A 13,055-nucleotide genomic window follows, 5' to 3' on the forward strand; every position below is an offset into this window, starting at 1 on the left:
AAATAAACCCCCCTGTTTATCCAAAATGCAAATTAATTCAGTGTAAAACACCTCTGCAAATCCTCACAAATTTGTGTTACCTCTGCATTTTGCTCGTAGTGTGTTTTACAGATTAGAATCCCTGGGAATTCACTTTTCCAGAGACACAATGGTGTGTTCTAGAAAACAAGAGCTGCCACAGATAAAACTTAGCACAGCCCACAGATAGAATGGGAGAAGTCTCTAAATAACAGCATATATCTAAGAAAAAAACCAAACCCAACCAACTAAACCACGAGACCAATAAAAGAAGCAGCATTATAAAACATTTTAAAATGAGGCAGAAGTCCCCTTCTACCTTCTTTACTCTCTGTTGCAAAGGGCTGATGTTATTGGAGTTTTGCTTTTTATTAACCACCTCTAGTAATAGTTCTTAACATACTCCAGACACCTTGTAACTCATAGATGAAGACTGAATTCTTCTAGTATCTGTTTTATTCTTAATAGCGTTTGATACACAAGACAAGCTGCTACATAATTATACTTTTCAGTGTGAAAAGGGTCGTCATGATTTGTTATTTGGTGAAAAACACAGCACCTTCTCCTGCAACTCAGTCTTTCACTGACTTTTTCCTTATTATGGATTTAGTATTCTTGGTTTTGTCTTCAATTTACTTTTACACAGCTGTGCTGCCTAAACTCTATCTTCTTGACACTCTTCCAAACTACTGAATAAACATTTTTGTTTTGCGCTTTGGTGGTGTGATCTTCTGGACCGTCTTCTATTTTTTAACTTCATTCCATCATATAAATCACCTTTTAGAAAAGAAATTATGTTCTTATTGCAGAAGATGACTTAGATATGAACCAAGACCAGTTGCTGAAACTTCAGCAAAGACTATTGAATGCTGAAGAGGAAAATAAAAAAAGATCACAAGAACTGAGCAGTGTCCTAGATGAAATGAAACATATAGTGGCAAGAAGAATGAACATGACAGAAGATTACACAGGTTTGTAGGGGCTTTCTTTGGTGGTTTTCTTTTTTTGTTTTTTGTTTCTTTGTTTTTTGTTTTGTTTTTTAGGACACCAACATGTAAAGTGATCTGGATTCTTCCCTTCATTTAATTCAACTTTTTAGTTACCTTACAGACTGTTGTACATCTCTATCTACCTGCACACTGTAGTTAGATGCAATAGATTGACAGTTTGATTTTGTCACCTAAAATAAATTATGTAGTTGTGCAGAATCTGTCTTCTTCTCTGAGGAGAGAAGGCAAACTAGAAGAGGCATCTCTGTGCTGGAGGCATTTCATAGTTTACCCCAACCTCAGAAAGAGTCTGGATGTGACTGAAAACTACCATTTAACAATCTTTATTTTTATTCAGTACAGCAGGCTGATAATCAGACTAGAGTAGGGAATTAGCCAGGACTGCTACAGGGGCAGAAAGAACAATGTGCATTTCTTTTTTGTATAGTCAGAGTTGTTTCTTCTGTTCTCACCCTGCCAGTTTTTGCCCGTTTATCCAATATTAATTCATTGGGACTGTTCAGACATGCATTCACAAAGGGCTGAGCATTGCCAGGGTAGTGACTTTAGGAGCTTTAGAGTCATGTTGTCAACCCCCAGTAACCCCACATACTGTGGGCAGAGTTACTGCCTAATGCACAATAATAGCAGTACAGGAGAGTGCAAGTTCCCCTTCCCCCTGCTTTTGATTCTTATTGGAGCCAGCTGAATTTCAGAAGGTATTAAATCTGCCAGTTCACAGGATTTAAGGCAGAAGTTTCTTAAAATTGCTGAATAATTTTCCTTTTATTTTTGCTTGCCCTTCTGCTTCCCATTCCAGCCATGTTTTATTATACAACCAAAACTGAAAGTTTTATTGTAGTCAATTGAACTAAACTCACTTGCCCAATACTTGAAGGTGTTGCTTCCAAGTAAAGAAGGAAAGTCTTGAAAAGTTGTGAAGGTGGTTTCTATGCAGCAAAATTCCAGTATATTCAATGGTTTAACAGTGTGGAAGGACTTGTGGGTGTCTCCTACAAAAATGTCTGGGCAGATATACGTGGTTGTTTGGGTTTTTTTTTTAAAACTGTTTTCTGTAAGGTAGGAAATCTCTTGTTAGTCCTAATTTTCAGTGGAGTATCTTTTAGAAGTTGAAAAACTTAAAATATTGCCCATTCAGTAAGCCTTTTCTCTCTTAATCTAAGGGTGGTACATTTTGGGAGTTACCTTAAATTTATTTCTTGGGCAAAGTAACTTTCCATCCCAGTCAATAAATGTTCTGTTGCTTTCATCATTATTATAAAGCAGTAAAGAAAAATAAAATACCTACTTTTCTCTTAACTGCTACAGCCTTTTGTTTCTTGGATAGTTTTTAAAGGCCTGTATGTGTCATTCTTTTTACCACAGGACTTGTTATAAAGTGAGAACTTCTGCTTGAGATGTGAAAACCACCGTGTCTTGCTTTTTGGGGAAAGCATTTAAGTTTATTAAGTAGTTAAGAAGGTTATTAATCAGAATCTGTGTTTCAGGTTTTCATTTAAAAATTGTTTGTAAAATAAAAAACCCAAAACCAAACAGTTTTTTACTGCTGCCTTTAAAATAACTACTAACTGTTTTAAGATGACTCAATACTGCAGTTGTGCAGGCACAGGGAAATACAGATGGTATTCCCAGGATGTTCAAGCTTGGAGCTCTGAACCACCACCTGAGTGGGAAGGAATTGTACTGGGAAACGCTCAGTTTATTCTAATGTAATACATATGACATATAATCACTTCTGAGGAATAGTTCTGATTGAATAATCTTGTGGGTGGTCATCTGCCAGTGCTCAGTTGAGCAAAACAGGTGAAGGATAGGCTTCCCTGCTCACTTTTTTATTTTATGTGTACCTCTGTGTTTGTTGTCTTCAAGGTGATAAGAAGCAGAAAACTTTCCCCAGAAAACTCCCCATGCATCTTACAAATGTGTACTACTATCTCCCTCACCTTGAAAAATATGAAGATGCAATTTTCCCAAATATTATTTTTGGGCAACAGAGAACTGGAGGTAGGAAATAAAGTTTGGATTCTATTTTTTATGTTTGTGTTTTTTATTTTTAATTTCTAGCAATGAAGCATACCCAAAAGTTTGGAATGGATTTTCTCCCTTAACTTTCTAATGTTGCCAAACTAAATGAATTTTAATGGCAATAGCAAAAGTACTTTTAAAATGCCCACCCCTATTTCAAGCCTTTATCTCAAAGTATTCTGAAAACCTTTTGAAATATCAATAACAATTAATCTTAATTGAAAAACAAGACTTTTTATTTGTTTTAATCATATTTTCATATGGCTAAGTTGCAGTAGCTGACATTTTTTCCCCACAAAATTAACATTGATGAGGATGCCAAGGTGAATTCATAATGCAGTTTGCCAATGTGAGAAGCAGAGGGAATGTGATCATTTAAAGGATATTAATATATCTTCCATGTAGCTTTTTCATGCACAAGAGAAATCAGCTGACACCTGTAGAAATCCTAATGAATTCCAGTGAACTATAATAAAAATTTTAAATGCATTGTCCTAACTGTCCTTTAGGTAAAAGGAACGTGCAAAGAAAAAACTTGTCAATCGTTTTGCTGAGTTTTGTCATGTGTTGAAATTTTTACTTTTTTTAAGGGTGACTTTATATGAAGAAACATTGGCAGTGTTTTTGATTCAATTAAAAAAAAACCCAAATCCTGGGCCATGCTCATGACAATGGATAACTTTCTACAGCCTACTTATTAGCAGGTGTAGTTGTAGCAGTGTGATCTAGTGTATTTTTTACTGGAGTGCCTGTAGAGCAATGTCACTAATAAAAGAGTACTCTGTGTTTAATCTTCCTTTATTTGTACAGGAAAATCACAATAGACTGCAGTTTAGTAAGTACAGGTTGACCTTCAGTATAAAATGAAACAAACCCCAAAGGTTAAGCAGGATATGTGCTGGGAAGGAATATTGGCACTTGGGTGCTTTTGAGCTGACACAGGCATGGAAGTTAAAGTCAGAAGCAGGTCACTAATTGCACCTACTGTTTTATTTCAAACCTTTGCTTCCTCAGCAGCCTTCTGGGATTGCTGAATAGAAATTATCTTTAATACATTATTATATGTAAGGACTAAGATTCCACAGATGTACTGAGCTATGTTGGGCTGCTAATTTAAGTAATGCTCATTACTAATGAAAAAAAGAGGCATCCTGCTTATGGTCCAGCAATGTAATACAGCATAGGTTTGCTACTGGTGGAGTCTTTGCCAGAGACAATTTCAATTCTAACAGGAACATCTTAGCTCTTTTATTCTTATTCACGCATATCAATGCATATTGGAAACCATTGATGCATATCAATTAAACTGCTCAGAAGGATTTTTGATTTGGATTCCTTTCTGAAATACACAGCATTCACTTCCTATGAGAACCTGCTCACCAGAGCAGTGTTGGTTTAACCCTTCCTACTTAGATCTCCAAAGCAAGAGCAAGCACTTATTTTGCAATACTCACTTTTGAATCTCAGTAGCAAACACTTATGTGTTTTCCAGAGGTAGAGATATTTCCAAGTTCTCAAGTGTAGACCTGGTGTTTATATCACAGCCACAGGTGTCTCTAAACTAAACATATCTGGAGGTGTCTCTCCTTTCAGAGAGTAGAGCAAATGCTGTCACAGTGCTAAGGAAATATTAACTGTCACCAAGTTTCATGTTCACATCAAAATTAAAATGTGATTTCAGTTTCCCTTGAAATTACATGGCTTGAGGCATTCTCTCTTTGCAGTGTCCCTAGTGATGGGTATTCCTACAGTGAAAAGGGAAAAACAAAATTACCTGATTGATACATTGCATTCCCTACTATACCAACTATCAGAAGAGCAAAAGGAGGACTGCATAATAATCATCTTTATAGCAGAGGTAAGTTTGCATGGAAAGGTGCAGAATGCTGATAGAAAATATGGAGATTTTTGTCTAAATGTAATGGTGGAAAATACTGTTAGCTTGGCCTTTGGTGTTACATTTACCAGTACAATCATTGGATCAGATTTTCCAACATAACCGTATGAACTCATTATTTATCTCTGAAAGTAAGGTTTTCTGCTTCCAGAATGAAGTGTAAGTCCTCCTAGAAAAGTGCCATAGAACATGAAGAAAGTAAGCTTAGTCTAACAAATGTTCAAATTCTTTATCTGCTGATTTGATAACATATCTTGCAAAGCTCCACATATTGGAGCCTTCTGCATGTGTTTTGGCATTTCCCATGCAAAAGAAAACTGTTAAGAGCCTTGAACATGTTTGGGAAAGTAAACAGTGCTCAAGGTAAGATATTAAGGATGCTTTTTTTTTCCTCACTCAAAAATACCTTGATTACATCAGAAACAAAAAGTTGCAGAAGGGAATTAGCTAGTAATAGCTTCTACCAGGTAAAATGACTGTGCAATTATTCAGACTTCATATTTATTCTTCGTATGTCCTTGTCCTTCCATAGACAGCATTAAATTCATGCATGTGTTCATGAACAGTTACAGTTTGCTATTTTTTATTATTTAGTCATCACTTTTGCAGGTGTAAAAGTGTCAGAGTATAGTTCACTTTAAGTTTGGCCATGACTTCCACTTTTTTGTTTGGATCACAATGATGAGTACAGAGGAGCAGTTTTATTGGCTGTGGTTCCTGTCAGCATAGTTTTTAGGAGCTGAACTTTGCAATTGGTATTTCCCAATGAGGAGCCTTGGCAGTGATGAGCTTTGCCTGGCTGCCATTCAGGTAAACTTCTTATTACAGGGCTTCAGAGGATTCTGTGAGTGAGTTTTTAAGGGTCAACTTTTAAATAGCTTCCCACTGTGGAGAGTCCTAATGTGTCACTTTGAACAAACAGGAGCTGTGGCTGTAGTAATAGTCCATATCAGCCAATTTAGGATTAAACTGCCATTCTAAGAATTACTCTCCCTTTTCTCCCAGCCCAAAAGTCATGTTCTCACAGCTTCCATTTTTTCATGCAGTAAATTGGAGCAGATAACCATGCTGATCTGAGAAGTGATAAGAACATTTTATTATGAGAGGAGGGCAGGTGTGTTCACTGGTCGTGAATCCACACCTTCCTTTTTCTCACAAAGTTTTAAAAGATTAAGGTAAATGTTTACATCATGGCTTAAGCTTGGGTAACTTATTGACTGAGAAGGAGTTTTCAGTTCTGGGTGTTTTTTGTTCTTATCACAGTTCTTCATTTTTTTACTTACTACGAATTTAATATATAATTGGTAACAATTATATATTAAACAATTTTTTTTATTTTAAGAAAATGTCTGAACCAAGACAGTTATGATGTTGATTTAGAAATCACATTCATAAAGCCTTGCACTCTTAATGTAGTTAACAGATATCTTTGACACACAATAACTGTTAGTTTTATGAAACAGCAATAATGAATGTCCTCAAAATTTCCAAACAAAGAGCTGTAAGTTTGTTATATTAGGAAAAAAACAAATAAAAATTTTAAGTATTGCTGGCTTTAGAATATTTTGCTTTAGGTGATTTTTCTCATCACCCTTAGGCTTCTTTTGTGATTTTTGGATGATTAACCCAAAACAGCTCTTTTAACTGATAGTTATATATCTGTGCTTTACTGGCATAGCTGAACAGAATTTTAGCCAGAAAATAGCCTGGCCTTCTGCAAAAGCAGTGAAAAACAAAGTGCAGAAATGGCAGCTGGAGAGAGTTGGAAGCCAAGTGAACTACACTAAAAATATGGTTGGTTTAAAAAGCCCATACTGTTCCTTAATCAAAATGCTGCTCTAACATACCATGTTTGTTTGGAAAGAAAATAATTACATGTTTACATATACCTATTCCTTACAAAGTATTGTTTAATACAAAAAGGGGTGATTTTTAATGAAACACTCCCTTCTTTTCTTTAGGTGGATGCAGAGTATGTTACGAGTGTTGCAGAAAGTATTAAAACCAGGTAAGTCCTCCAGAGTGTAACACTCAACCACCAGTGTGAACATACGTAGAGCTTTTATGGAAAGAATTAGAACATTTCAACACTGAAATGGAACTGAGGCTGAGTATGTGTGCCATAACACACTGTGACATTGAGAACAGGAGTATGTGTATCAATTTATATTTCTTATTTGATAAATATGCTTTAACTAACCAGTCAAGGTCTCAGCTTAAATCTCTGATAAATATTTACTTGAGCCTGAGTCTTTTCCCCATGAAATTCATGATGCAATTCATGCACCTGAGGCTACATGTATGAGGTCCCCACTGACTACACAGCCCTGCAGTGTAATCTGGCATCTGTTGTAGAATCATAGAATTCCTTATGTTGGAAAACACCTGTAAGATCAATAGAGTTCAACCATTATCCCAGCAATGCCACCACTGAGCTATGTCCCCAAGTGCTACAACACATCCATGTTTTTCCAGATGTCTTTGTTTCCTTCTTTTAACTATTTTTCAGGAAGGCAATAGACTTGGGACAGCAATGAGATTACATTTATAATTTTAAATGCTACTACATGATGGGCAGCATGAGGTGGGTTGTCTTTGCCCTGCCAAATTAACCTTAGAGATGTCAAATGGAAGCTTGGTTCCCACTGCAGTTCTGCTTCCTCTTATCTTTCTTGAGCAAGGTCCCTGGAGGAGTTGACCTTTGCCTCCTCATTGGAGGATTTCTGCATATCCTCCTTCATTCAAGGGTTTCCTAGACTGTATTTTGTTGTGTGGGTTTCCCTCAGAAGACTATCATACTGTTATCTAAGTGATATTCATCTCCTGCCTTCAAAGGGTTTAGTGCAGCTGGGAGTACAAGGGGACAAGGACAGGAGCCACTCCTTCTTGGCACTGCCAAAGTACAATGCCTACAGCAGTTTAAACACTCAGATGGTTTTAATTACTGCTTTATAGCTTTTGAAAAAATAACTGCAGAGTAGTTGCTTCATTTGGGTCACACAGTGAGATTGTTTTTTGTTTTTTTTTCTCCCCCCCCCCATAATGTGGGTGCTTTGATGTGTTTAATTTTTACTAATCATAGGAAAAGGGAAACTCAGTTTTGAAACCTGTACCTGTTTTGTGTTGGGGTTTTAAAATGTTTGTTTGTTTGGTGGTTTTTGTTTGGATTTTTGGTCGTTTTGTGGAGTTTTTTTTTTTTTGGAGGAAAGGGGAGACTTGACTTCCAGGTTTGGCTCCCAAAGTAGGTTACACATTTTTTTCAGTGTCTCTTTAAATGGAAAATTTAATTATTGGAGCAGACTAGACCCATACTCCCCATTTTAATCTCCTGCTCTGGGACAATATAATTTTGCTTAGAAAGTAGAATTAGAGTTGGAGCAAGGGTAAGGAAACTGGGAGCTCTCCTGCAAGGGGAAAGAGTTGTGTGTTTTTCTAGATACAGTGGGTTTGGTTGTGAATTACTGCTGCATTTTGGAAACCATCTCAGGATTGTTAGTAAGCATCTACAGATGCAGGAGGGGCAGGATTTTTGAGACCTATTTCTCTCCAGTGTTTTCTGAGACTTGGATGAGCTCTTGACCTGTCTGTTCTGATGTTTGTTCAAGACCCCTTCTGGGTTCCAAATTTGCTATTGGTTTCTTTGCTAGAGTTGTGAATTCCACTTGTGGAGGAGCAGACCTAACTTTGGGAAGCTGCTGTGTGTGGCTGCCCCAAAAGTCTTTTTGAGGAATGGGGTCTCACTGAGATTCTCTTCCCAGCTTCCCCAGAGAAGTCCAGTCTGGAGTCCTAGAGGTTATTTCTCCTCCTGCTTCTTATTACCCAGATCTTTCCAACCTGAAGAAAACATTTGGAGATTCTGAGGACCGAGTAAGGTAAGATTGCTATATAAAACCTAAGAACTTTTGCTAAGAGTCTAAAATGGAAAATTCAGAAAGTCAGCATTGTTTGAACTGATAGTGTTTTTGTGTTTCAGAGGTAAAAGACCTCATTTGTACTTGTAAAAAATTTTACAAGGGGATCTTGAGAAAAGCTATGATGCACATCAGCTTCAGAGTGAGAGCCAAGGCGTCTCCTTTGGGTTTTGACTCTAGGCAACCAGCAGGTTTTAGACCAGATGGATGATGCCAACATGCAGCAGGCTGTATGATCTGGTCATCAAGGAAAAGATAGAAAAATCTTTAGTGTAATTGATACAGAGGAAACTCCATGTGGCCCTCTAGCTAATTACTGACAGCTACTGTGGGTTTATTAACGACCTAACTTTTGGTGATCATTGACTTTTTTTATCTACTGTTAATACATCCTTAATAGTGATTTCACTTAATCACATGCCCCAAATTCAGTAAGACAGATTCTAACTTAAAAAAAATGTATTTATTGGAGGAAAGTGATTTTCTTTCAATCAACAACTAATTTATCAGAAGCCAATGCAATAATGCAGCAAGAGAGTTGCAATGTAGACTGGAGGAAATCAGCTGGTGTATTTATATATATGTGTGTGTATGTATATTACCTTTATAAATAAACCTTATTTGTCCATACTGTAGACCATAAACAAGTTTACATGCTTATAATTTATTTTTCCATATTAGATTTGGATCAGTTATACTTTTATGTTTATGAAATACCAATAAATTACTCTGTAGTCTTTCAGTGTTGATTATGAAACATCAACATCATCCTCTGGTAAAGTGAGAGACTGTATAAAATGTGTTTATATTTAAACCTGAAAATTAAGGTTATCAACCTGCTCTTGTGCTGTTCCTATGTAAAACCACTTTTTCATCTTTAAATAATCCATGTGTGTTTATTACTCTTCATAAAATGAGTAGAGTATTTTAAGTCATTTGACATGAATAACTTGTTAGATGTTTTGTTTCAAGCTCCATTAACAGGGATCAAACTTTTTTGTTTATTTTATGTTAACTTTTATAGGAAGGTAAAATTACTTACAAATGTTTACGTTGATTGCAGAGAAATGCTTTTGCACTTAACAATGGGTTAGAATACTCAACCTTACAATTTTATTGTAGAGACAAAAAGTGCAGAGCATTAGAAGTTATTTTATTATAGAAATAACCCTTACAACCCCCTCAAAAATCTTATCAGAATTTGCTGCTTATGTTTAGGTGGAGAAGTAAACAGAATTTGGATTATAGCTTTTTAATGCTATATGCTCAACCTAAGGGAACATTTTATTTACAGGTATGTCCATATTATCATTAAGTAGCAGCAATAGCTCTGTACTGATGATTAGCTTTGGCAATTTAAATTTGTTTCAAAGGCCTCAATAAAACCAGCAGTCTATTGTCATTTTCTGTGTATTTTGCCTGTGCTCTTTACAAGCATCCACATATTTCTGTATTTACATACGTCTTGCAGCCAGGTTCTATTTGATTAAAACCATCTCTACCTTCCTGTCATTTGTGAGGTTGAAGAGCAAGGTACCTGAAGCATAAATAACTCTTATTTGATTAGGCTAAGAAAGTCAGGGTTTAATATGGCTTAATATCTTTTTACTTACTCCAGCCAGGAAAAATAGTAGTGATAGGTCCAGGTTATAGCCCAGATGACAATGAAGTGAAATATCTCAGACAGGGAAACACCAGTAGAGTGATATTGAGATAAGGTTAGCTACGAGTTGGCACAGATCCTTACTTCTCCAGAAGATTGTGTTAGCCTTTAAGAAGATCCCCGTGAATTTAAGCTCAGCTTTAATCATCATTCTAGATTTGTGCTAATTGGCACTCCATAAAAATCTTATTCACCACCAGAGATTCCAAAATTTATAAGAGTTGTTCAGTCATAGAACTGGTCTGTAAATTTAACATGGCTCAATAATGTTAGTAGTTGTTTAAAAAGCTCAGAAGAGTGTTTTGCCTCAGACAAACAGATAAGGACATCACAGGATTTCCGGAAGCAGAAGACTGCAGGATCTAGCATCTCCTACAATTTTTCTCAGGATTCAACCAAAACACATTTGAGCTGGGCTACTCAATGCTCTTTTCTCAAATGTGCCATTGGTGCTCAGGATGCTGGTGGACAAACAAAAATGCTGTATTTTGAACAGTTATGGTTTAATGGAAAATGCAGTATTTTCCTGAGGCTTTTGTATATTTTTAAGAACATTATCCAAGTTTACTGAGTGCACTAGAGCATCAAGGTGTAGGAAATCCAGTGAAGTGAGATGTTAGGATGCTGCCAGACACTTGGTGCCCTTTCCTGTTACCAAGTTCTCTAAGCATTCATATTTGTACCACAAGGGCTTACTTATGTATTTGTATTTCTAAAGGAATTTGAGAACATGTGTTTTCTTATCTGAGACATTATATAATGACTGAACTGTGTTAAGAACAAAGCCTGGATGGTGGTGGTTTGGTGGGAGTTATGTTTGCTTTTGGAATTTTCTCAAAAAGAAAACTGCTTTCCTCATACTGTTCCTACTATGTCCTGTTCTTTGTGTCAAGCCTGCAGCTACTGCTCTAGCACAGAAGCTGGTTTGCCCAAAAACTGCAGGTGAAAAGAATGAACATTTACTGCCATAAACTTATTTATGTCCTCCCTTGTATCAAAAGAAAGCAAATAACTTAAAACTACTTTTCTTCAGCCTGATACAAGATTTACTTCTGTAATCTTAAACAAAACTTGAGCTAGGTTCGATTTTTGAGTTTAGTCAGAAGCAGTATTGATTGGGTGGCTGATGCTAACTCTCAAACCTAGAAAGAAGATAAGCACATAATTAATCCTGACGTCTACAGAATGGTTGATTTCATGAGTCAGACAAGATCTTTGGTGGATAAACACTTGTTCTAAGATAGTGCTGAACCAAGATTTAAGTGATTTGCTTTATGAAGTCCATTGAAGCTAACAGGCTTACACAGGGGATGAACCTTACCCACTGATAAACTTTACTACTTCAAGTACAAACTTGTACTTTGCTACATTTTTTTTTTCCCTGAGAGAACTTTGAGATCCTTATTTCAATTTTCACTAAACCCCCTGGCACTCACCAGAGACCCTTGAGACACTCACAATAATGGGATTATAACACAGCCACAAAAGCAGGCAATCTAATCCTAGCCTAATAGTGAGGACATGCATTTGTTATTTCTGTCCATGTAGACTTAGTTCACTGAAGGAATCAAACATTTCAAATCTGAAAGAAACACAGATACAGCACTTTCTAAATGTTTTCTATTAGCACTGAGATGAAGCAAAAATAAACCATTAAATAAATCTAAGTTCTTTCAGTTAAAATCTGTTATCAACTTCTAAGTTGTAGTAGTTACCTGAATTACTGCTATGATTTTTTTATCCCCTCATATGGAGGCTGGGAAAACTTTGTGTATTTATATATTATATATATACACTAGTAATATACATTGCCAGCAGCACTTATCTAATGGATTTAAAGCCTGAGCAATAGCTCAGTAAGTACACTAGCACTCTTTATATGGTTTTATTTTTTTCTTCCCCTCACTAGACTCTAGGTTGGGCCTGCTATTTGGTAGACCTCTTAAAAGGAGCTCCACAGTTTCTACATATTCATTGTCAGTGAGACAAAATGTAAAAATACTCTAATAAAATTCAGAAAGGAAGAGCCTTCTTGCCTGATGCATGAACTTTCATTGTATTCTTCCACTTCTTTGTCACTACTTCATTTTTACTTTGTCAACCTGCATATGAAAAATGGAAACCTAGTTGTTACTTATCATGTAGGAAATTTTTGTAGTCTTGCTGTTGTAGATGTCTATTTTTTCATTCAAAAGCACTGCTGAGTGAAGCTAGCTGTGATTGTGTTTTGCTGGCCTTCCCATGGCAATGGGGCAAGTGGACTAGGCAGTTCATATCTTAAACTTCCTGGCCCAGCTGTGTGCAGCTGCACAACTTCCTTTGGTAGATAAGAGCATATGAGAAAACAGGTGGCTTTAGGCTGAAAAAACTCCAATTAGATTTTTTTTTGTGCAAAGTATTAAACATTCAGGCTAATAAAATGTTGTATAACATACTGAAATAACTGATACTGGAATCTCTTAAGCAATGGGAGATGTTCTCCAAAAAGATGTGCTGTAGTTGAACACAAATTACAGGGTAAAATAAATAAC

General features: G+C 36.3%; 1 protein-coding gene across 1 annotated transcript in view; it reads left to right on the top strand.

Moving 5' to 3' along the window:
* MGAT4D (MGAT4 family member D) overlaps positions 1-13,055 on the top strand; it is a 39,685-nt gene that overhangs the window by 13,802 nt on the left and 12,828 nt on the right. Inside the window, exons 2-7 of the mRNA XM_088164147.1 lie at positions 828-989; positions 2,898-3,032; positions 4,778-4,911; positions 6,912-6,958; positions 8,709-8,822; positions 10,080-10,155. Of these exons, the coding sequence (XP_088020273.1) occupies positions 842-989; positions 2,898-3,032; positions 4,778-4,911; positions 6,912-6,958; positions 8,709-8,822; positions 10,080-10,155 (654 nt within the window). The 5' untranslated portion in view covers positions 828-841. The remainder of the gene's footprint in view (positions 1-827; positions 990-2,897; positions 3,033-4,777; positions 4,912-6,911; positions 6,959-8,708; positions 8,823-10,079; positions 10,156-13,055) is intronic.

Source organism: Sturnus vulgaris, chromosome 4, assembly GCF_052056855.1.
Source record: "Sturnus vulgaris isolate bStuVul1 chromosome 4, bStuVul1.hap1, whole genome shotgun sequence".
In the NCBI taxonomy this organism is placed as follows: domain Eukaryota; kingdom Metazoa; phylum Chordata; class Aves; order Passeriformes; family Sturnidae; genus Sturnus; species Sturnus vulgaris.